The sequence below is a fragment of the Podarcis erhardii genome (assembly GCF_964252035.2).
Source record: "Podarcis erhardii genome assembly, chromosome: 15".
NCBI classification, from domain to species: domain Eukaryota; kingdom Metazoa; phylum Chordata; class Lepidosauria; order Squamata; family Lacertidae; genus Podarcis; species Podarcis erhardii.
The window spans coordinates 42,279,648-42,305,131 of NC_138505.1; the positions used below are offsets into that span (position 1 = coordinate 42,279,648).

Consider the following 25,484-nt stretch of genomic DNA (forward strand, 5'->3'; position numbering starts at 1 on the left):
GACTACTTTTTTAGGGGTACGCCATTTCTCAGAAGAGTCTTAGTCTGTTGCAGAAGAAATGACAAGTTTTGCTACACCCTGAACATCAACAATTTTATTAAATCAAAAGCTTCTGTGAACCAAAGTCCACTTTACCAGATGCATGAAGTGTTAACAGGTATAGCATATAGTTTTGGGGGTGGGTGGGGCTGAAAACAAAGTATGGAAAAATATATATATCATACAGCCAAACTCTTCAGAGGGGCAGGACGGGCTGTGACTGACGGCTACCTGCATGCAGTGTTTTCTTGGCACGTAATGTGGGAAATGGCCCTTAGTAACTGTCCCAGATTCATGTTCTGTGTAAACATAACATAGTATGAATGTGCTGTGGTGGCCTTGGGATGGAGGCTGACGGAGTGGAGAGATGTGACACTGGCACCAGTCTTCTGCTAGTGATGTCATAACAGCCGCACAAGGCGGCCAGGCATGCCGTTGGCACCCAGTGGAACCAGCTCTACAAAACTGCTATAGCTCCATGCTGGCCCTTCAAGGGTCATTCACACCAGTAGCAGATCTGGGACAGGGTGTGCCTACTCCGTGGAACCAGACAGTGGGGGGAGGAAGATACCTGGCCGCCAGCTCACCAGCTTCAGTGAGGTATACCTTATAGGGAAATTTTTGCCTGAGAAAGCTAGTATTTACTTTCCTGTTCAGTTTTTCATTTTAGTAGCTCAAGAAAGGAAGAAACATACCTGTGCAGCTAGACTCTTAATGCAGCAAGAGGAAGGTAGGAAGCAGAGGGTTCAAAGAGAAACAAAGGGCTGGCCTCAACCTAAGATGCGAGCCTCAAGAGCAGATTAGCTTGTTAAGCTGCTAAGCATTCTTTGGCCTGGCTGCTGGCTAAATATAAAGAGTGTCCTCCTGTTAAGCCAAAGAATTCTCTCACTTATTCAAGTCAACCTAGGATCACATGCAGCAAAAAGCAGTTTGCCAATGCCTTGTGGAAAAAAATATTATTGGGTCCCACTTCTGGGTAGAAAATATGCATCACCAGTTCTTGCTGTCTTTATTGAAGAATCTACCCTACCAAAATTGGAAGGAATCTTAAATGGACTAATGAATAGAATTTTTGGGAGTGCCATTTTTAAGATCCTGGTGGAAATTGGAATTAACCTGCTCAAATTGACTCAGTAGGCTCTGTGATTAGTTAACAGTTGCCCCTTGCTCAGAAGACACTGCAAAGAGGGATTCCATCACCACAAATCCCAGCAGATAGTGAATCAGAGAAGCAAGGAATTATTTATGATTAGGCAGCACTTACCCTTTTATTAAAAACTCACATTGTTTGTCACATTCACTTTGCCGAATGGCTAAATGCTAGTTCTATTAACAATTCTACCCATCTTATTAACCGAAATATATTGGTTCTAATGGTTTTTTAAAAACCATATGTTGTCAATGCCATCTGTTCTAATAGGTGGCATGGAATAGTGCATGGAATAACAAACTGCAATAGATCATTGTTACAAAATGGTCATTTGAATGGTAATATGAAACAAAAACAAAACTTTCTGTGATGTTTGGCTTAATTTTAATCCATCAGTATAAACTAATTGGCAGAGCTGCAAATTTCCATTTGCTGCAGGTGACCAAAGATTAGAATATTAAAAGTTAGATATTAAGGTTAAGCATTTTATCTACAGAATATAAGATTTTAAGAAAATACAAACTCTGCACTTTTCTTGTGTCCAAATCTTATAACATGGTTTAGAAACTAAAGAAAGAGGCTTCAGCCCACAAAAATACTTCTGACTTGAATACTCAGCAACTGGGAAGTTATATATAACCATGATTACTGTAACAAAGAGGAGGAAAAAACTGTTTTCAAAACAGTGTTGAAAATAAGTGTGTAGAAATACAAAAAAGAAAAAGACACCATTCTCTCTCTCTCTCACACACACACACACACATATACACACCAATAATTTCTCTTTAAACTAAGGAGAGCCAGAACTGAAAAAAGGAATGAAGCTATGGTACCATTTTAACAGTGCAGCCCCATTTTGCATCTGAGTCCAGTTGTCCAAAAGGACTTAACTGGCTAATAAGTGCATTTAAGACTGAAGCCTAGGTCTGTTACTTGGAAGTAAGCCCTACTGGCTCCAGCTTTCCACCCTGTTTTACCACAAAATGCATTCCAGGGGAAGTTATGGTGTAGATCCCAGGCAGGTTATTCAGAAACCCATTTGTTTCATTATTAAAGCATATGCCTCTTTCTTATTTTAAGTAGCAACTGTTAGTTTGAGTTAAACCTTAAGTCTACGAGCTTAAAAATAATCTAACTTTTCTATTCTCCAGGGCTAGCTAAGATTCTTTTCATGCATGCTTTAAGCGAAGACAAAACAGAAGAAAATGGACCATGGAAAATGGGCTGTGTCTTTCCCAAGACGCCAAGCACAGGCCACATGCAATGCCAATCTCTGTAAAGCATGCAGTCAGAAAGTAAGCTTACTAGTCCTGTACGGCTTGGCTTGCTGCTTACTGATGAGGCCACAGAGCTCAGTGAGCTGACAGAAGAGGCACTTGGGCTGCGTTTCAAGCTGGAGGGCATTGGGATGGCTTTCCTGACTGCTGCCTTGGCTTTTGCTGGTGTAGTTGATGGGAAGCCAATCTTGGTAACTTTATGGACAGGAGCAAACAAACCATATTTGGGCTGGCACTGGAAGTACCTGTGGGGAGAACACCATTAATGAAAGCCATACTCCACAGACAAACATAATTGCTAATGTATAGTTCTATTCAAGTATGTAAAAATATGTTGTGCATGCAAACATTCGCAAAGACAGACACATGTCAGCACTAGTCATAAATACCTTGGGTCAGAAGCAATTCAGTGAGATGCTTACATGTTAAATTGCCATACAGTCAATAGGACGACAGCAGTATATGAAGAAATGCAATTGCTCTGTTATGGCTTGGAGAGACTATTTTTTTAATTCAGCAGATTTTATATATATATTCTGTTTTAACTCATTTTAGGCTGTTGTTTTTTTAAAAAGGTTTTAAATGATTGTACCCCTCCTTATGCTGGTCTACGATAGTAATAAAGTGTTGTTGTTGTTGTAATAGGTCCTCCTTGTCTACATAAGACTGACTCCGCGTTGCACGACTTAGGGGGAGAGCTTGAAAATTAGCATCACCTTGATGTTCACAATTCAGCATTTCCAGAAATGTTTAGTGAACAGTTTGCACTCTCCTTCCTTCACTTTTCATAACCTCTCATACACTTCTATTTTAAGAGACCCTTCTGAGCGACCTGCATGCGGGAGGCAAGTTTTGGGGATGGTGTGTGGCCACAGAAATGCAGAAAATCTGAAGAAGCCATTTGTACCAGAAAAGGGGAGTGGGGAAAATGGGTAAGGAGTAAGTGCCCATGCTTCCACCTGGGGCAGATGGCCCCTGTGCAGGAGGCAGGTGGAATGGTTGTACAGTGGCAGGAGTTGGGAAACCTTGTGAAAATTCTGTTAACCCCACAGTTTCTAGTATTACCTCCTTTAGGAACTGGGCCAAATATCAGTTCCTGTTTACTTTGGTATCCATTTAATGTGCTGATACATCTTATGCATGCTTATTCCAAAGGGGTACCATATATTTTTGTCACATGGGAAGCCATCAAATGGTCTGAAATGGCAGCTTTCACTCATGGTGATGTTCCCTTGACACTCCCCCGCCTCGCATCTATGGAAAAAGTTACCGTATTTTTCGCCCTATAAGACGCACTTTTCCCCCTCCAAAAATGAAGGGAAAATGTGTGTGCGTCTTATGGGGCGAATGCAGGCTCCTTGGCTTCAGCGATAGCACCGCGAAGCCACCGAAGCCTGCGCTCTGGAGGCTTCGCGTTGCTTCTGCTGAAGCCAGGAGAGTCTGCTCTTTGAGGCTGGCGGTGGGGGAAAGCAGCGCTTCCCCCATCGCCAGCCCCAGAGGATGGGGGGCAGTGGGAAGGCGCGCGAAGCCTTCCTGCCAGCGGCGTAGCGTGAGTTATCAGCACCCGGGGCAAGGCAAGTAATTTGCGCCCCCTAACCCGGGGCAAGGCAAGTACAGTAATTTACTCTCCCAAGCAGCAGCAGCGAGGCTTCTCTTTCCCCCCGCGCTCTCCCGGAGCTGCCTCTTTTCTTTCCTTTTTTCCCTTTCTCCAAGGCTTTTCGCTTTCTCTCCTTAATTGATTCCCCCTCCACACCGCGGTGTTTCCTGGCTGCTTCCCCCCCCTTCCCCTCTCTCTCCTCCTCGCTCTGCTTGCCTTGCCCTGCCCTGCCTGAGGGCGCCCTGAGGAGACTCCGCTCTCCTTTTTGACCAGGCGAGGTGGAAAAAAGGGGGCAAAGTCTCTTCCCACCCCCTCGCCAGACTCCCTGCTCGGCTCGGCTCACTACCCAGGCGGCCAGTGGAGAGAGAGCCGCAATTACCATAAAGCTCCTCTCCCTCCGCTTCGCCAAGCTGTCAAAGCCCGGCAGCAGCGGCAACGGCAGCAGCAGGCGCAGCCAGACCCCCGCCTGCCCGGCTTCCTCTCCTTTTTTTGCCCGCGGCAGAAGGCTTCGCTCTCCCCCTTCCGCGACCTCCTCGCCAAGCCAAGCGAGCATGGGCTCCCTAAGCCGTGGATTTTAGTAGGGGCAGAGAGCTGCTAGTGCGAGTGCGCCCCCCGCCCATGCTGCGCCCGGTGCGGCCGGCCCCCCTGGCACCCCCCACGCTACGCCACTGCTTCCTGCTACTCTCCAACCCGGCTCAGAGGCTGGTGGTGGGGAAAGCAGCGCTTCCCCCATGGCCAGCCCCAGAGGATGGGGGGCAGTGGGAAGCCACGCGAAGCCTTCCTGCTACTCTCCAACCCGGCTTGGAGGCTGGCGGTGGGGAAAGCAGGCTTTTCCCCAAGGAGGGAGAAGGGACGGACTGGCGGAGTCCATCCCTTCTCCCTCCTGTGGGCTTTTGCGGAAGATGGGGGAATTCCCCCACCTCCCGCAAAATCAGGCAAAAGCCGGGCGCTCTTTAATGCGGCTGTGTAGCTTCTGCTGGCTTTTCTAGGAGGTGGGGGAATTCCCCCACCTCGCAGAAAAGCCGGCAAGAGCCGCGCAGCCTTTAAAGAGCGTGCCGCTCTTGGGGGCTTTTCCCCAAGGAGGGAGAAGGGACTGACTGGCCGTTTCAGTCCCTTCTCCCTCCTGGTTGAAAAGCCCGCAGGAGTCGCGCGCGGCTCCTGCGGGCTTTTGCGGGAGGTGGGGGAATTACGCCGCCTCCCGCAAAAGCAGGAAGAAGGTCTTGGAGTAGTGGTCAGGCTGCGTGCAGCCTGCCCGCTGCTTCCAGAGCTGCGGGGGGGAAATCATATTTTTTCCCTTGATTTCCCCCCCTGAAAACTAGGTGCGTCCTATGGGCCGGTGCGTCCTATAGGGCGATAAATACAGTACTTGCTGTGCCATGGGGGGAATGTGGGACACAAGATAGATAAGATGTGAAACGGGAAAGGTGGAAAAAGAGGGGGGTTCTATTAACAAGAAAACTAAGGAAAAAGGAAAGGCTCACTATCAAAATAGGAGTTTGAAGGTGACTCACAGAAAGCAAGTTCCCTAAGCTGCAGCTGGAGCAGTACCATGTGGGCAGCTGCTCATTCCACTCCTTGATGCATGTGCAGTTGAGATTAAAAAGAGATTTCTCTTGAGTAGGACGTGGAGTGAGTGCAAGCTCCCTGGCTAGGATGCTGGAACAGACAGAAGTTGGCTCAGCACAGGTGCAGAGCCCTTGTGTGAAAGCACAGAGACAGTGATATGCCCTCCCAGGGCTTCCTGGATTTTGAACTAACCTTGTTCCAGCTACTGCACCATCGTTCTTCCCTAGGGGTTCATCTAATTCAACGCCACACCATTCTCCCTTGGCAAAGTCAGTCTCCCCCAGGAAACGGACTACGCCAGCTTTTGTTCCACCAACCTGATTGCAAGGAGAAAGAAGGATTTTTTAACAAAAGAAATTTCCTTTTAAAAAAGAAGTACCAAAACTAAATTGGAAGCACAAGATTTACTTTGCATACTCTAATCATTTTCATTGCATTTTCATATTTAGCTAATTTTTAACCTACTACCATGCATTCTCCAATGCACACCCAACAATTCTTCCAAATTGGTTACTTTGTTCCTCACACAACTCCTCAGAGACTTTGACAACAGATTATGCATCTTGGTTTGGCAAGACGACCAAACTGGCAAACCAGGTTTTCAATCAACCAGCAACCAGAATTAGAAACCATGGTTTGAAGTGGGTTTGCAAAGCATGGCTTACATTCAAGTTTCGTAAACCATTATTTGGCCTCCAGAAGCTGTTGTGCCATAGAAACAAAACTGTAGCAGGGATGGAAGCAAAATGCCCACTTGCATATTTGGAAGCTTCCATTGTACATTTGCACAACTGAGACAAGACTGAACCACTGCAGATGCATCCACAACAAATTGTCAGGAACTGCCATTCTCAGCACATGTCAAATTCAAAATAGTAACTAGTTCCTCAAAGAAATATATTTCATTCAGCTTAGTTATTTTGGACATTTCGTTTCTTTTTTTGGCAGAGGAAGCTACCTGTTACAACTGCCAACAAGCACAATAGACCAGAAACGGCCCTTTTAACCTTGACAGGAAATTTGAAGGCCAACCCACCAACACAAACTTTCCTAATACTAAGAGCTTCTAATAAATTTATACACAAGAATATAAATTAAGTTTTGTTTTCAAAGTGCACGTTAAATTAAGGTGTCAGGAGCACTTTGTGTTCACAGCACCTTTGCGTGCACAATTTGATTCAGGTTACAACTTCTCCCAGGCCTTTGGATAATTAAACAATCTATGGCCTTTTAAGCTGGGGGGGGGCAAGTATTGTTTTTGTTTGCTGCTATGTTATGTATTTTTGTGTTTTTATGTTATAAACTGCCATGTGTTCCTCAGATGAATCCTCAAATTTATTTATTTAATAAGCTGTTCTTGTTGTTCTTGTTGTTGTTATGGCTTTCTCACCCTTGATACGGGTGGTATAATTTATGCTCTAAACCTTAAGAAATAATAAGGCAGAAGTGGTCAATGTATGGAACACGAATTTATGACAAACCTGAAGACAAACCGGCCAGGGAGGGGGAAAGAGGATCTGATAATCTCGTGAAAATTCAAGAGTCCTGTCTACACTTCAGCCCAACATTGCTGCCTGTTCCCTAGAAGAAGAGGCCAGAGGCCAAACCACAGGAGCCTGCATTCAGACCGCAGCATGCCCTGGAGCAATATGTCAATTAAATTTCAACAGTTTTTGCAGAAAAAAATACGAAACATAATCTATTGCTAGTACTTAGCTCGAAAATAGTATAGTTGGTTGACATGCTACTATGCTTTAGTTTTGCTGAATGGGAAAACTTAGTTCCAGACCACATAGTCAGCCCTGTATCGGGAAGTTTAAATGTTTGATGTTTTGCTATGTTTTTATATGTCTCATAAGCTGCCCAGAGTGGCAGGGAAACGCAGCCAGATGGGTGGGGTATAAACAATTAAAGTATTATTATTGTTACTGGTATTGTTATTGGTATTATTCCCCTTTTCTAGAACGTCCACTTGACAAATTTAGCAAAAACAAGGGCAATGTTGCAACATGATTAAAATAGCTGCACTAGTGTCCTTCACTCAAATGGAGGGAGTGTGCTAAAAAATTGAAGAGCATAAGAAGAACTGCCAAATCTTTTTTTAGCAGAGCATGACAACCCCATATAATTCAGAAAGGGTGATATAAAATAGTAATGAGCCAAAGCAGCTGATCTGGCAAATCACTGGGACTATTTTGCAGACTGGGATGATGAGAGGAAGAGTTTAGTTTGGTACTCAGTCGTGTTTTTAATCACAAGCATGGATAACACCATGATTAAACTTCATTTGTCAAATTCAAAAGTAGCACATATTTTCCACAATGTGGACTCGAAGGAGATGTGGACTCGATCTCTCTTTTCTACAAGCACATAAAAGGCTTCCTGAGGAGAACAGATGGCATGAACAAGCCTAGCAATATAAACAAGTGTCTTTAAAATTCTTCACCTGCAGAACACCAAACTGACTGTGTGGTATGCAGAATGCAAGAAGGCAATGAAAACAGTCCAGATCCAAGGATGCCCAGGGATGCACCTTCTGATGGTGGAGACGTCAGGTGCCATCTTGGTTGCAAGTAGATGACAGTCAGGTGCCAAATGTGCCTGGCACCTGCCAAATTTCAAACGCTGGCTCAGAGTGAACAAGGCTGAGAGAGAAAAACTATCCTAGCAGGGCCTCATGAGGCAAGGTGAGGCAACCATCTCAGGTGACTGGATCCACAGGGTCAGCAGATTCCAATGTAGATCTTTATTCCCTCTTGTTCCTGATGAGATCTTCACTCACCCAATCTTCCCTGGCAGGGAAGGAGACAACCTTTTGTGGTTTGCTTGAGATGCCAAAATGTCTTGGGCTGGCCCTATATCCCAGGCATCCAGGGAGCTCAGAAATTGGAAGCCTAGATCCTAGGCTTCTGGAATAGTCCCATGCACAAAAACAGGGCACAGGCAAAACACCTAAACCAAGAAAATGCTACATTTACAGATGGGTTTATTGGGCCATGATGCATTTGACAGACAAGAACCAACTTTATCTAAAGCACAAAATGGACTGAGCAGAGAATGACGAATGAATGTGTAAATACTAGAGCCCTAGAGCATGGATGGGGGGGACTCTCACACACAGTGGTTTAAGCCTCCAGAGTGTTTATCTTGTACTGTATTTTTATGTTGTGATCTGTCCTGAGTTCTGCAGGTGAAGGGCATTATACAAATTTAACAATCAATCAATCAATCAATCAATCAATCAATCAATGTAACAAGAGAAGATGTCACTCATCAATCTCAACATTACCAAAATTATCCTGTAACAGCTATTTTTTTCTGTATTACTCATCTAAAAATTATATGTTTGATGTGATACTATAGTACAAATGTTACTGCTGTTTAGTTACTATCGCCAAACCTCCATTATATTTTAATCTGTACATAAACCACCTTTTTTGCTGTGCACAACAACTGTGAAATTTAATGTGGACTTTGCCTTATCTATCCATACTCTGAGGAAGATCAATAAAATGAGAGATGAGCTGAACAATTCACAATAAAACCAAAAGCTGCCTCCTTTTAAGCCCCACCCAAGCAAGGAAATCTGCTTTGCAACATTTTGTGAACATCTGGCAGCACAAGTTTATGCTTTAGAACTCATCTGTAGCAATGGGAGATTTTATCAAGCTATGTCAAAGCGATACAAGACCCAACTGTAAATCCTACATCAGGAGCAATCTTGTTTAGAGACCACAGAACTGTATCCAAATCCAACAAGCCACAAAATGATTTAACTGTTCATTTCCCTGTTGCCCTGCCAGCTTCTGCAACAAGACCTTATGCGAAGTATGCATGCACTATGGCCTGGTTGCAGATTTAATGTGTTCAGTTCAGTCTTCATACAGTGATATAAGAGACTGAAATAACATTTTAAGTGAAAAGCAGTTCCTTAGTCTAGAATTCGGGGATAGCAGTGAGGTAGCCAATGCACTTGGTTGGCCACAGGATGCCTTTGTCTTGATCCAGTAGAGTTCTTCTTAGGCTCTTAATTCCAGTTGTGATCCTTTGACTTGCTCCTTTATTGCCTTTACTCTTAACCTACAGATGCAACCACAAGGGCTAGACATTCCTTTCAAAATATTAAGAAATTTTAGTTGGTCTACCCAAAAATATATTTGGGAATCAAATGCCTGTGCATAGCTGCACACTTTCCTTATCCCTCTTTCATCCCTAAGTGGAAACTTCTGCTCTGGACCATCACACCATCTTCTGAGCCATGCATTGCCCTTCTTGGATGCCCCACCTCCAGACATAAATAAAACCAGTTCCATTTCTTTCTGCAAACTACAGAAACTTCATCTGAACAAGATATTGAAAAACACACAGTATTAAGAGTTATTCCTTTCAAAAGCTCTGAAGTGCTTGTGATACAATGGCAGGAAAGGCAAATGTTTTAGATTGTTTCCATTTGGACATGCTTTAATCAAATATGGGTGCCCATTTGCTTCTAAGAAGGACAAACGCTTCATCTGGTTGCTGAATGCAAAAGCAGACGTATCACTGACTTTTCTATGCTCCTTATCTTCTAGAAGAGTATCACTTGGCTGGAACTCCATACACCCTGAAGCAACAATATTCTCAGAACCCTTTTACTGTACAAGGAAAGCCACAACCTCCACAGACTTTTAAAAAGCAGATTCAACCTTTGTGTACCAGGATCATTTAAGATAGCTCTTATTACACAATATTCAGTGTGACCATTTAAGGCAAGGTCCTCTCAGGTGAGCTATATTTTGACTATAGAAGCACACGTTAAGAGAACTTAAGTACATTCACCAAATTGGGTCAGAAGCATCCCTCTTCCTTTGACAAGAACCAACTCTGAAGGAAAGCCACAAATGCTTAGGCTCACATCTGTCATCAAATATCCTCCTTAATGGAAACTGAAAATGAGAACCATCTCATTGGGTTGTTTGCTCTGTGTTCATTATAACAGGGGAGCGAGGTGTGGGCAACAAGCAGTCCCCCAAAAGTATCCCAAAAGCCCTCAATGGCAAAACAGGTGAAAGATAACTAGCGGTATGTTATGACGGCTGTGAAGGTGCATGAGGGCTGCAGCAGTAAGAGAATACCAATCGTTGTGATACTCATGCTATTGGAAAAGAGCCTTTCTGCAAAGACTGTGCATGGATCGGTGTGCACTGATCTCCACACATAAAACAAATTAGCGCACAGGTGTCTTCCAAAACCCATTAAAAAAAAAAAAGTCTCATGGAGAATAGCCTGTACAAAAGGCGTGGTAGATTTTTGAAGAAGCACAAATTCAGGACAAAAGGGAGAAACAAGCAAAGAGGAAGGCACATTTGACAAATCATCTTCATGATCAACTCCCACTCGTAAACTATGTCCACACTATGAAAGGATGTGCGGATCCAGAACCGTCCTCCACAGTCATTTACGGACACACCACTAAGATTGTGTTCATGGAAGACCATCTTCCTCGACCACGCAGGATCACCGAGAGAGAGAGAGAGTACAGCTACTACAAGTTAAAGATTACAAATAGGAGATGAAACAGTTGCTCTGGTGGGGAAGGAGCTCAAATAATAAAGCTAACCAGCAAACTTACCTATCAAAGCACTGAAAACTATTTTCTTACTGAAAACTAATAAAGAAATCATGTTATCTCAAAAAATTAAACAAAGTATCCTATTCTAAATAATGTAGCAATTTAACTGCAAATTAAAATGATCAGATTTACACCACTGGTTAAGCTATCTATGTAGTAGTATCAGTGGGAAACTGGACTTAAGGCTGCAATCCTGCACACTTTTACCTGGTAGCAGGTAATCCTATTGACCTTTATGGGGCTTACTTCTGAGCAGATAGGTATAGGAACACTTTCAAGGATTAAACTGGATTTTTTCTTGCTCAGGTTATACATGTGTTAAAATTAAGACATTAAAATTCTCATTTCAAACCCACTTACTTCCATTCTAAAATGTGGTGCCATCGCAAGAGCCTGTATAAACAAAAGCTGTAATTCTAGACAGGATGGATCCTTACTGCTTTTGACAGGCCAAGGCCATGGTGAGAATGATAACCAAAATGATTCCCAAATGACAGGCCCTGAAAGGCTTTCCAGATTGCTCTTCCCATTGACAGCCCAGTCAAAGCATCTACTTGTATCTAACAGGTCTCAGATTAAGTTGTGCCTTTTGGGGAGAAACTGCCAGGTCTGCAGAGCTGTGACAAGCAGGCAAACAGAGTCACTTAACTTGTCTAAGAAAGTAACAAGAAGTACTGTAGACAGAGTTCATGGAATGTTCCTGCTGTCAGTGTGCGCAAGGTAAATGAGCTTTTTCCTTGAACTGGGCAAGCCCAACAGCATTTATGTTGCCTTGAGGAAGAACGTCATTCAGACTTGCAGCAGCAGGTCCTGGGCTGGTCTTCCCCAGCAACTGCCAACACCAATTGGCCTTAACTGCCCACAAGCATGAACAGCAAACGCAGCTGGAGAATGTCTGGGTCACAGGATACTGAATGAGAGCGGGGAAAACTTTTAAGACCCAGGAGAAGACTTTGCTCTGACAAGTTTCTGAACTAGCGGGTTACACGCCATAGACTTATGGTCCTTCTACCTTTGGTTTAATTCTAGGGACTTCTATGGTTTGATTAAATCCCTGCAATTTAGCCACAGAATCACCTGAACTCGACTTCTTAGCTACAAGATGTGAAATGCTGGGGAGGCACGAGATTGCAATTCTCAAACTGTGCTGCTGCAAATAAGTTGTTTCAACTATCAAAAGGTCCTTGTGAGCCCAAAGGGTTGTATCCAATGCTTGGACCTACGCAAAGCAGTTTCACTAATGTTAATGGACCTGTTAGTCATCTCCATTAATTTCAACTGATCTACTCTGAGCAGGAGACACAACAGATACAACCCAAAGATTTTGCCCAACTCAGAGGCTGCCTGCTGCATGATCCTACTTCCTTCCAACCAGCCTCTGCTGGACAGGCAGGTGGTCCTGCCATATCTGCATTTGGTAAGCCTGGATCATGCAGTCTCTCCTGACAAAGAGATGTTGCTTCATTGCCTGTCCTTTGTGGAGGCTGCCTACTTATCCCACCCACTTCTAAAAGGCCACAGATGGCTGTTTCATTTATATATGAGAAAAATCTTCCATAAATTAAAAGATCTTCACGTGAGTCCTAAACAGCAGAGCTGGCCCCTGGCAATCCACTCTGGGTAGGGAACACAGCAATTCACCTGCAGCCTCCACCACCCAGAAGTCTCTCCCCACAGCAGCCACCTGCCTCAGCTCTTGATGGCCTACAGAGGAAAGCTTTCAACAATGATGGCAGTGAATAGGCAGGTTGACATGGAGGCACAGTTTGTTGGTTAGTGGAAAGAAAACAAACTTACCAAAACTCTGTCCCCCATTTTGAGTTCTCTTTCTCCTTTCTTCAGAGAGCCAGCTTCAGAAAGGTTTGATATGGATTCGCTTGCCGTTTTGGAAAGATTGGTAATTTGAGAAGTGGGGAGTTCCTTAGCAGTAGGAGGTGATGTCTTGTGGGGAATACCTGTGGGGGGCAGGTGCGCTGCTGCAGAAGGTGAAGACACGAGGCTAGCAGCTGACACAGAGGTTGGCGAAGTTGCCCGGGAAGCAGAAGAGGCCTGTGTACCATTGGCTTCATCCTCAGTCACTACTTTCCGTGTCAGCTTAGAGGGTCTCGTAAAAATTCCCCTTAGAGGCTCGCACTGGAAATAGCGAACTCCAGCCACAGAGCCATCGTTCTTGCCAATGGGTTCGTCCAAAACAATCCCTGCCCACTGTCCAGGAGCAAATTGTGTTTCTCCCAGGAATTGGATAAAACCAGGCTTATTCCCATTGACCCAAACACGCTCCCCGATTCTGAAGTCATCCACAAACTCCTCCTGTGCTTCTGAAGAGGGTGCAGTTGGCGTCTTCTCACAGGCTGCTGTCTTTTCTGACAGGGCTAGAACCAAACACAGCAGAGAGAGTCAGACATATTTATTCTGAAGCTATGTATGTCTGCTTTTGTATCCACACTTCAGTCACATCACCTAATCAGAGTTTCTAGTCCCATCAGACCAATAAGGACCAGGTGATCCAGAGGACAGGATCACACTTCAAAACGACCTTGACAGATTAGAGAACTGGGCCAAAACAAACAAGATGAATTTTAATAGGAAGAAATGTAAAGTATTGCACTTGGGCAAAAAAAATGAGAGGCACAAATACAAGATGGGTGACACCTGGCTTGAGAGCAGTACATGTGAAAAGGATCTAGGAGTCTTGGTTGACCACAAACTTGACATGAGCCAACAGTGTGACGCGGCAGCTAAAAAAACCAATGCAATTCTGGGCTGCATCAATAGGAGTATTGCATCTAGATCAAGGGAAGTAATAGTGCCACTGTATTCTGCTCTGGTCAGACCTCACCTGGAGTACTGTGTCCAGTTCTGGGCACCACAGTTCAAGAAGGACACTGACAAACTGGAACGTGTCCAGAGGAGGGCAACCAAAATGGTCAAAGGCCTGGAAACGATGCCTTATGAAGAACGGCTAAGGGAGCTGGGCATGTTTAGCCTGGAGAAGAGGAGGTTAAGGGGTGATATGATAGCCATGTTCAAATATATAAAAGGATGTCACATAGAGGAGGGAGAAAGGTTGTTTTCTGCTGCTCCAGAGAAGCGGACACGGAGCAATGGTTCCAAACTACAAGAAAAAAGATTCCACCTAAACATTAGGAAGAACTTCCTGACAGTAAGAGCTGTTTGACAGTGGAATTTGCTGCCAAGGAGTGTGGTGGAGTCTCCTTCTTTGGAGGTCTTTAAGCAGAGGCTTGACAACCATATGTCAGGAGTGCTCTGATGGTGTTTCCTGCTTGGCAGGGGGTTGGACTCGATGGCCCTTGTGGTCTCTTCCAACTCTATGATTCTATGATTCTAGGTTATATAGTCAGGTCAGTATAATGCAGTGTTGGCTAACCCTAACCGTAACCCCCCACCTCCCTGTGAAATGAGAGGGACCTCATGTCCCAAAGGTTTGGAGGGGAGCTGGGAGAAAACACACACACACACACACACACACACACACACAACCAAACATCCAACTGACTCCTGTTTTTGCAAAATTCATCCCACTACATAGCAGCTATTAAAAATAAGCATGCATCAGAAATGTGCACCATTACATTTTTATCAGAAAATGTTAAAAAAGGAAAAGCCACATGGCTCATCTTCCTCACCAGGAGCAGCTGATGCAGCTGTTTTCAGTAATGTGCCTCCAGGCTTGCTGATTTTGGTGGGGGCCTTAAGCCCACTCGGTTTTAACATACTCATCTTCTTGTCAGCGTTTGATCCCCTCTTGTCTGCAGTAACTATCTTTTCCCAAACATGGATGCAATATGGGTTTCTACGCCGTTTGCCTCCAAGTTAAACCTGTGTATATATTAGAGAAACAAAAAATTAAAGGTAAAATGTACTTTTTGCTCTTAAAGGACTTGTAAAGAAACTTCTGGGCACAAAGCCCACAAGCCTCAGCAAGAATAAAGGAACATTTGCAGGGCAAGATTGGCTATTGCCACATTGGAAGCTATTTCATATTAAAAACAAGTTGATTTTTTTGAAACTTAATTTCCACATTTCATCTAAAGGTTGCTTCGGGAGGGGGGAGAGAACAGAGCCCTTTATGATATTACTAACATTACCATAGAAAATATTCAGCTATTTGAGACATTCAGACAATTCTATGCATTTATAAAGTGCTGTGATGTTGCAGAGCAAAACGCACCAGCAAGCAAAGGGGAGTAAAAGAGTGGAGGGTGGGGTGGGGTGGGGTGGGGAGGGAGGCGGCACATGCGGCCTGTAGAGGATCAAAGCTTTTAAAGAGCTGAACAAAAGCAACAACAAAACTCATGATGCGTTGCTCAGCATAGCATTATCCCTTGGCAGCTAATGAAGAGACACCCACCTCTTCTCTGCGGGAATTCCTGGCTGAAGATCACAAGACATTCTACAGGCCCCCATGCAGCCCCCCAGCACTGCAGCCAGAGTTATAAAGGAGGCTCCTCCTCCTTCCCAGTTTCTAGGAAAAGTGAATAGCTTTGATTTAGAGGCCCACTAAGGCTTTACAGGAGGAAACAAGTGGCAATATTATTTTTCCTAAATCAATTTTAATCAAGCATTCCTCACTACATGTTGAGGACTGGCTTCCTTTAACTGCAACAAGAAGGCAGCGGATTGTTTCTTTTAAAAACTTACAACACACTGGTGATCTAAATGTATCTTTGGCTGTTTGTCAACACACAACTCATGCCAAAAGGTCCTTGAGAGAGGCATCATTTGTGTGCTAGTGGTTACAGGTGGTGGAGGTGAGAACAATTAAATCACCTACAAGGAGCACTTAGAGGAGGCAGAGAAGTTTTGAAATGGTTTCGAAAAAGCAACTTGGTTGCTCAACTGTTTTCTCAGAACTTGACATACAGGTTATGGAATGCAGATCCTGGTCTACAGTGTACACAGAGTGTCCTGGCAGCAGCACAAGTCTCTGTGCTTGCAGCATTTTTAGGTCATCCTCTAGGATTGCTAGCAATACTTTGGCCTGGCATGGAAATGTATTGTAAGAGGACAGAATGCTCCTCTGTAGGACCAGAAGTAAACTCTGCACACGTCTTCCACTCCTCTTGCCCCCAGATGGGTTTCAAACTTTTGTTTGAATATTTATTGGGAAACAAAAACAGGCAGCTTCTTTTACCATTTTGTGCAATGTTCAGGGACTTGCTGCTGTTTAGCACAAAATCTGGATCAAAGCCTCCCAAACTGTCCTGGGACTTTCCCCCTCCTCTCTCTGCACCCTTATTTCCCATTATATCTGTCTGCATGACCCTCCCTCCGTCAACTCTGTGGCCTTCAGCTGCCCTTTTCTCTTAAGATGACCCTGTTCTTCTTTGCTGTCCTCCATAGCAATATGCCCACCGCCAAAAGCTAACTGTAAAGTGCTACCTCTCTTATCATTTATTTTCTTTAAAACGTTTAGTTCCTGCCTTTCCATTAAAATGCCTGAGGCAGCTTACGATAGGCGTTAAAATAAGAAATTCAGAAGGTAAGAGATCAGGAGACAGCACATTAAAAACTAAAAAAACAGACAGCTTTAGCCACCCGCGGTTTGGCTGCTAGCAAGGCAGGCCAGGCATCCTGCCTTGGTGCAATTCAGGGGGCGGCAAAGGAGGGGGCTGTGGGCTCACCCTGAGGAGGCTTGCCTGGTGCCCAACCTCTTTATTCCCCAAGGCATTTTGTATTTTGAAACATTGGAAATGAAGTTTTTAACTTTGCTACTTTACTTGTGTGTTGCATTGATTGTTATTGGTACTTTTAACAGGTTTACTGTATTTTTTTGCTTTAAGAATGCTGTAAAATCATCCTGAGATAAATTATAATGGAATTTATATACCAAAAATAAATGTTAGCAGAGTTTGAAGGACAGGCCTCCCTGCCCCAACCCTGCTTTGTGCTTTGCCTTAGTATTGAATTGTATGCTCTTTGAGGCAGGGACCCATCTTCTTTTGCTTATGTTATTCTGTGAAGTGACACATATACTGAGAAAGCCCTATACAAAATAATATTAAAGTCAGGACTTGGGTGTGCATGGATGACCTGGTGATGAGCAGGGGGGCAGGAGATGTTTACGGTGGCGCCAGACTTCCACAAGTGCCTCCTACCCCACCACAACAAGAAGTGAGGAAAAGTAGCAGCAGCCAGGACCCCAGCTTTGGTGGGGCAGTGGGGGGAGAGAGAGGGGCAACTTCCTATTTCACCTACAGTGGCAAAATGGACTGTGCTGCCCCTGCCTCTGACCATAGTTTGTTCTTGGTTTATGAATGCTGGCTTGCTAGGGAGCTACAAACCAGGGTGCTGGATCTGGCCATCACAGGTAGGTAGCCTAGTTTTAATGGCATCTCTCTGGTCCATTTCTCCCACTCACACCAGGGGAGGAGCACAGCAGGCGCACTCAAGCAGCACATTGCCCATTAAGCTCCAACAATCCTGCAGCCCTGGCTTGCCCTGCTGCAAGAAGGCAGTCAAGGGGTGAGTTGTGAGATCGGCCACTTGTTAATATAGTGCATACAGAGACAAGGGAAAATGGATGAAAAAGGCCTTTAAAAGCATAAGAGAATTTATAGATGGTCCCCAAGAACAGATTCTCCATGTGGAAGCACTTCTGTTCCCTGGTATTTCACAGGCCCTTAAAAGCCACAATTCATTTAGTCTAATGCCAGCAGTGTAAATCCCTTGAGCTAAAACACCCCCTGAAACCCTTCAAATGATAATTCCAGCAGATTGACCACAAGAAGTGCTTATGGGGCGAGGAGAATAACTGGCATGCAGAGCATTAACAGTTCATCTGCTAGGGAAATCAACAAGAGAATAAACCATAGCCCAGTCACAAGGAAAGGGGAGGAACTTAAGCAGCAACTGATTTCCATTGATGCTTATATGGCTATCAAGGAAATTACAGGGCTAAAATGAAACCTTATATTCAGAATCTCAGGTTTCCCCCCCAAATTCCCTTTAGAGGGTCCAAACTTTAGATGTTCTGCATGGTAACCCGCATTCTACAGCATTATTTTAATTGAATGTCAGTGTTCAGGATAAATGCCCCTCGCTATCTCATTAATTCTAAGAGCACAGCAGCAATCCTATGGAGTCAGGCCAAAGGTCTCTCTAGGCCATCTGACAATCAGCAGCCAGCACCAGATACAAACAAAAAGCAGTTGTCTCCATACACTTTCCTTGCAGCTTTGAGAAATCCAAAGTTCAGGGACATGTTGAACAAACCCAGTTATCCTTGTTTAAGCATAACAGAATCAAAGGTCTGAAGAGGATCCAAATACCGTCCAACCCTAGACATAAATCTCTATGCACTGTCCCATTTCTCGTTACCCTTCCTTGCAGCCCTTTCACACATTAGCTCACATCCTCAGTATTATTTAATATTAAAAGGAGCAAAGGTTAACATAAGCTCCAAGACCAGGGACTGATTAATACATTTATATCCCACCTTTCACTTCCATGAGCCCACGGAGGTGTACATGGCTCTCCTCCTTCCTGTCCTCACAACTGCCCAGTGGGATAGCTTAGTCTGGAAGAGACAATAACTGGCCCAAGATTCAAACTTGAGCCTCTCATGTCCTAGTCCATGGGTAGGCAAACTAAGGCCCGGGGGCCGGATCCGGCCCAATCGCCTTCTCAATCCGGCCCACAGATAGTCCGGGAATCAGCGTGTTTTTACATGAGTAGAATGTGTCCTTTTATTTAAAATGCATCTCTGGGTTATTTGTGAGGCAGAGGAATTCATTCATTCCCCCCCCCCTTGCAAAAAAAAAAGAATATAGTCTGGCCCCCCACAAGGTCTGAGGGACAGTGTACCGGCCTCCTGCTGAAAACGTTTGCTGACCCCTACCTAGTCCAATATTCTAACCACTACAACACACTGCCTGCAAAGATTACCTTACTATACCATCCAAAACAAGCAAGAGAATCAAAGCCATTTTGCCAAAAGCTTTGCTTTTGCATCATTTAGCCAAACTGCCTATTTGCTTTTCTGTTTTCTTTTCATATGTTTCCCTTCTCTCCCTCACCATCTCACTTTGACTAAGCTGCTAGTTTTCTTACATGCAATAAGCCTGCTTTTTTGTTTAAACATAAGGCAACATTTAGAAATGCCACCCCATCCTGGCAGTCCGGAATGATGCGGTCTAAGGCGAGCTTTGCCAAGAGATCTTGCTGAACATATAGATCAGCACAGCAAGCAAAACGCCAACAAAATCTTTCAGCAGGCTACCTGGTGTAGGGGTTAGGCTGTTGTTGTTCTTTAATAAATCTGTATACCAACCTACACCCATAGGTCTCAGGATGGTTCACAACATAAAAGTATAATATAAAAAACACAAAATACATAACAAAAGTAAGAACAAAGACAACCCAGTAATTCCCCCTTCCACAACACATTTAAAAGGGCATCGGATGTCAATCAGCCAAAGGCCTGGCTGATGAAGAACGTTTTCACCTGGTGCCTGAAGGTATATAATGAAGGCGCTGCCTGAACCTGCATGGGGAGAGCATTCCCTGGGAGCCACTGCAGAGAAGGCCTGTTCTCATGCTGCCACCCTCTGGACCTTTCATGTGGGAGCACACAAAGAAGGGCTTCATAGGGTGATCTCAGGGTCTGGGTAGGTTCATATGGAGAGAGGTATTGTGGTCCTGAGCCATTTAAGGCTTTATAGGTCAAAACCAGCACTTTGAATTGGGCCCAGAAAGTAATTGGCAGCCAATGCAGTCAGGCCAGGATCAATGTAAGATGCTCAAGCCATCTTGTGCCAGTGAGCAACCTAGCCACTGAATTCTGCATTAGCTGAAGTTTCCAAACCATCTTGCGAGGCAGCCCTACATATAACATATTGCAGTAATCTAACCTAGAGATCACCAGAGCATAAGATAACAGCAGTTAGGCCAGGCTTCCTCAACCTCGGCCCTCCAGATGTTTTGGCCTACAACTCCCATGATCCCTAGCTAGCAGGACCAGGGGTCAGGGATGATGGGAATTGTAGTCACAAAACATCTGGAGGGCTGAGGTTGAGGAAGCCTGAGTTAGGCTATTCCTGTCCAGATAAGGGTGCCGATGGCTACGAGCTGAAGTCACTTTCATTAGCTTTTTCAACTTCACAGAATTATAGAATTATGCATCTCAGTTTTGCTTGCCAAACCCACAAGAACATAATGCACCAAATGGATCACTGAAAACAGTTTAATTCAGGTACCTTGAACACTTATGTTGAACATGATATCTGGGGTCAGAGGAAGTAATGCTGCTGTTCAGATTCAGCTGATTTCTTTGTGATGATAAGAAGTGGGTGGTTTGTTTTTTGGAATGTCTCATCTCCTTAGCCTTGGAACAGATTTCCTTCCATGCCAGCAGAATACTAGGGATTTTCCCACTCACCAATTTTCCCTTCACCCACTCTTTCTTCATTCAAATGCTAGTATTGAATGATAACTAGTCCAGGAGCTAAACCAACTCCGTGTATTGTCTTCTCAAAGGAGTCATCAACTCCATAAACAGTAGGATAGCTCAACATCTCCTAGGCAATTAGGAAAAAGAATTGCATGAAGCTCATTTAAACAATGCATTAAGAGTAAAACTGATTTAATACGAAAAAGAGGGATTTAAAAGGTGGAAAAAATGTGAAATACACTTTCACAAATGCATGTTAGGTCACCTAACATGTCTGAAAGAAGACAGGAACACCTATAAAAACTACAGCCATACAAGCCAGCTTTGACTTCACTTAGAAAATAATGCAGCTTCCTAAATTGAGGGAGCAGCCTCAGAGTCCTCTCCCCACAAGTCTGTCAAGTCCAAGGTATCAAATGCCCACCAGGTGCTGTTTTTAGGGAAAAGGGGTCCACTCCCCATTGAGGTTCTCACACTATTTTCAAAAAGCAGGCAGGTCATATTCTGCTTCCCCACCCCTTCTTATGCCAGGCAGAAGAGGTACATGAAACAGGCCGTCCCCAGATCTTAACTGCTTGGTGGGCTTGTACATTAATATGTGAGCATCTAATTTTTGTCAGTCTTAATACAGTAAGGTTGGCAGTCAAAAGCAACGCTAAGTGGAAGCAAACTATTGGGAAATTAAATTTTAAGCCCAGCAACATATTACATGCACAGGAAAATATAAGACTGATGGAACTTCTCTGATACAGAAAGCAGTAGAGAGTCCAGGGTGTCAAAAGAGCAGAAGGGGAATTATTGCAGCAGGTCATATTCAGCTAAAAAGTTGCAACCTTTAAGGATTTCTGCCACAAGGCGATGTTTTGTGGAAGTAACAGTTGAACCATATGCAGAGATATGAAATAACAAAAAGTCTATTTAAAGCCTGAAGTTCTGGTCATTCTATAAGTTACCTACCCAAACTGAGATATGGTTGCTTTATTTCTGTTATTCACAACACTAATATCTAAGACAGCTTCCAGGGGATCAAATCCTTGAGTGGCTTGGGAAAGCTTCAAGTGCTGCAGCCTGAAATTCCCTCAGCTTGTGCTCTTTAATTAGCAGCACCAGAGTGCACAGTTAAGTCCATGAGGGGGTGGGCTCTCTCCTCACTCCTGCCTTTTGTATTATGACTTCATTGTCTCTGACCTCATAGCCAAGCATTCAGGAATGTCTGCAAGAACATGCCTTGGAATGCCACTGCTGGTCAGGCTCAGTAGAGAGGAGAGGGGGAATGTTTCTCCAGCTTCTGCCATTCCAGGGAAAGGAAGGAAAAGCTCCTCGATGCCAGCCTTGTTACTGCTTTCTTCAGAAGAACAGGGGCTATAATTCCCAACATAATACTTATATATTCATAGAATCATAGACTTGTAGAGTTGGAAGGGACCCCAGGGTCATCCAGCCTGACGCCCCTGCAATGCAGAAATCTCAAAGGTGGCCATCCAACCTCTGCTTAAAAACCTCCAAGGATGGAGAGTCCGCAACATCCCAAAGGAGACCGTCCCAAGGGATTCCGTTAGAATCTCCTTTCTTGTAACTTGAATCCATTGGTTTGGGTCCTAGTCTCCAGAGCAGGAGTCCCTCCCCTACCTTCCCAGGGGCAACTTGAAACCTGCGTGCCCTAAGGGAAGGCAGAAGATAGGAAGCCCAGGTGAGTTTGTGTCATCAGCTCCTGAAGATCATCAGCTGGCCTGAGAGGACTCTGTTGTTCTACATAAGTATTTTTAAAGTGTGTTATGTCTTGAGTGCTTGACAGAAAGGCAGTATTAATGAAAGCTAGTCTGGGGCTTGTTGACTAAAAAGCAGGATATAAATGTTTAAAATAAATAAACGGTTATACAATATTGTTGTGTATGGTTATAACGCAGGAAAATATTTTTTCCTGACAGAGGGAAACAAGTCAAAACAACAAACCTACTGCACTTCTACTATAACTTCTCCCATAATGATGTTGATATATTTGCTCTTGCCTGTCGTCACACAGTAGTTCACGTGAGTGTGAACTACAGCGTGAAAAGTGGTGGCTGCAGCAGTCTGCTGGCTCTTTCCCCTGCCAGCCTCAGGGGCCCTGTCCCTGGGATCCAGATCCACAGGCTGGCCAGTGCCTCTATTGGCTACCTTCTTCCTCCTCAGCCAACCTAAGGATCCACTGCCACCACCAATTAGCATGAGGAGTTGGCAAGGGCAGAAAGAGGAGCCGCATGGAGAGGAGGAGGCCTCCAAAAGTGGCGGCCAGTTGGCCTCAGAATCCACAGGAGTGGCATAAAGAGGTAGAAAGAGGAAGGATGAAGACGTTCTGATGGGTGGAGGGGGGAGGGTGAGGGGAGGGAACAGGGAGGGGTCAGTGAGCCCAAGGAGGTACGCACTGTAGACAATGACAACTGAATGACTGACAGAAGCCTTAGCACAGTGGACCAACACCAGCTGATGACAAGGCTCCCCAAATCTCTTTTCTGATGAGAGCAGCTTTTGCATCTCATTTGGAAACCAAGGACCCAGAGTCTGGAGGAAGAATGGGGAGGCACACAATGCCAGATGCTTGAAGTCCAGTGTGAAGTTTCCACAGTCTGTGTTGATTTGGGGAGCCATGTCATCAGCTGGTGTTGGTCCACTGTGCTTCATTAAGTCCAGGGCCAACGCAGCCGTCTACCAGGAGATTTTGGAGCACTTCATGCTTCCTTCTGCAGACGAGCTTTATGGGGATGCTGACTTCATTTTCCAGCAGGCCTTTGGCACCTGCCCACACTGCCAAAAGTACCAAAACCTGGTTCAATGCCCATGGGATTACTGCGCTTGATTGGCCAACAAACTCACCTGACCTGAACCCCATAGAGAATCTATGGGGCATTGCCAAGAGAAAGATGAGAGACATGAGACCGAGCAATGCAGAAGAGCTGAAGGCTGCTATTGAAGCTTCCTGGTCTTCCATAACACCTCAGCAGTGCCACAGGCTGATAGCATCCATGCCACACTGCATTGAGGCAGTAATTGATGCAAAAGGAGCCCAAACCAAGTACTGAGTACATATCTACTCAGTAGCTTCTACTTCTCAGAGGTCCAATATTGCTCTATTTGCAATCCTTGTTTTGCTGATTTCATTTAATATTCTAATTTTCTGAGATTGTTAATTTGGGGGTTTCATCAGCTGTACACCATAATCATCACAATTATAACAAATAAAGGCTTGACATATCTCACTTTGCATGTCATAAGTCTATCTCATATATTAGTTTCACCTTTAAAGTTGAATTTCTGAAATAAATGAACTTTTCCACAATATTCTAATCTTCCGAGTTTCACCTGTAAGCCATCTATACTCAGCTATCTACACACGTGAGCTGCCACCCTCACTGTACTTTTATCAGATCTTGCCCTTTAGAGACAGTTTAGGTGTTCTTTCCCCAATAGTAAAGGTGACTTGATATTTCAGCATCTGCCCTTAGGTTCTGAATAGTTCCCCCCATTTGATGCTGTCAACTCTTCTGGTACTTAAAAACGAATTAACATCAGCTTTAACATTCCTTTATTTGCAAGCAGTGCTTGCCCATTTCTGTTCCTCTTTGCTCCTCACTGGAGGAGTGGAGTGCAGTTTCCTAAGTTTATCAAAGAAAAACTGAATGCTTTTCAAAACCTTTTCCCTTTACACTAAAACGTTTTTTTAAAATCCTAACATAACCAGCGTGACAGCAGGAAAATTCACAATATAAAGTTATTATTTACTAGTTCAGTAACTAACATAAAAGTTTTTATGCATCTCAGAAATTTAAAAAGATGTAACTGAAATTAAAATGTTTATTTAAAAAAAAAAAACAAATTTGATAAACATTTTTGTAATAAATCCTCAAAGAACTTTACAAAATTAATTTTCTTAGTGCAACACAAATAAATGGCATTTGGATGGTTTTATAACATGAATCTTTCATACAAGCTACACAAGCTACAAATTTTATCCTTCTAAGCGGATCCAAGAGCTCCTCAGAAGCTTACCAGGGGTTTCTCAGTGTAGAAACAAGTCATAGTTAAAAGCTCCGCTTAAAAATAGCTTGATCACAACTAAAGAGCCCCCCTGCAGCAAATAGCTGCAAACAGGATCCTGAGCAAGTTCTAAGACGAACACAGCTCAGACAGAACATGTCTTGAAATCCCCTGCTGTTTGCAGAAATGCTGCAACAGATGTACACAAGCAAACTGATGTGGAAAGAATTCCATGGCGGTAGATAGTTTAGGAGATCACTGGTCTAAGGCAGTACAATTTGCACACTGCGTTAGCCAACAGCTCACAACACACTGTTATATCCTATGAGTTATGGCATGCAGATTTGGACACAACAACTTGCGTTTATGCATTACATTATACTACAGTTAAAATAATGGTATAATGTGAACAAGCAGCATGCTGGTGCCCCAAACTCATGTTATATTTGTTGTTATGTGGAATATGGGCTTGTGGTTTGTTACTCTCCAAACAAACCACAAATGAAAGCCAAGGTCTATCTGGACGGGGGGCGGGGGGGAACCATGAGTCCAAATTCCATGAAACAACAAGCCAGACTCTGGATTGTTTCCTCCCCATTGCAGCAGCAGCAACAGAAGCGGGAAAAGAGTGAAGAGCTTTTGAGCACCAGCACAGGACAAAAAAAATGAAGTCAGGAGAAAAGATCAGACTTCTCCATTTTTTAAACTCAAATTTTTAACAGCTGATATAGCAACAGCCAGTAATAATACCACAACTAATTAACATGCTTGTTAGTAAGCTAGGGTTTCCATTTATTATATGTCTTCTGCTATTATTC

At 44.0% G+C, this 25,484-nt stretch overlaps 1 protein-coding gene across 11 annotated transcripts in view; it reads right to left on the reverse strand.

Annotated features, from left to right (window-relative positions):
* Positions 1 to 25,484, reverse strand: part of CLIP1 (CAP-Gly domain containing linker protein 1) — a 107,350-nt gene that overhangs the window by 68,374 nt on the left and 13,492 nt on the right. For 9 of the 11 annotated variants that reach the window (XM_081841571.1, XM_081841579.1, XM_081841576.1 and 6 more), the window contains exons 2-5: positions 14,888 to 15,080; positions 13,038 to 13,612; positions 5,822 to 5,946; positions 2,495 to 2,711 (exon numbers count right to left, since the gene is read on the reverse strand). In XM_081841571.1, coding sequence (XP_081697697.1) covers positions 2,495 to 2,711; positions 5,822 to 5,946; positions 13,038 to 13,612; positions 14,888 to 14,981 — 1,011 coding nt within the window. In that variant the 5' untranslated portion in view covers positions 14,982 to 15,080. Of the gene's footprint in view, positions 1 to 2,494; positions 2,712 to 5,821; positions 5,947 to 13,037; positions 13,613 to 14,887; positions 15,081 to 21,609; positions 21,766 to 25,484 lie in introns of those variants that run through there. The other 2 variants (XM_081841572.1, XM_081841575.1) reach the window with 2 other exon arrangements.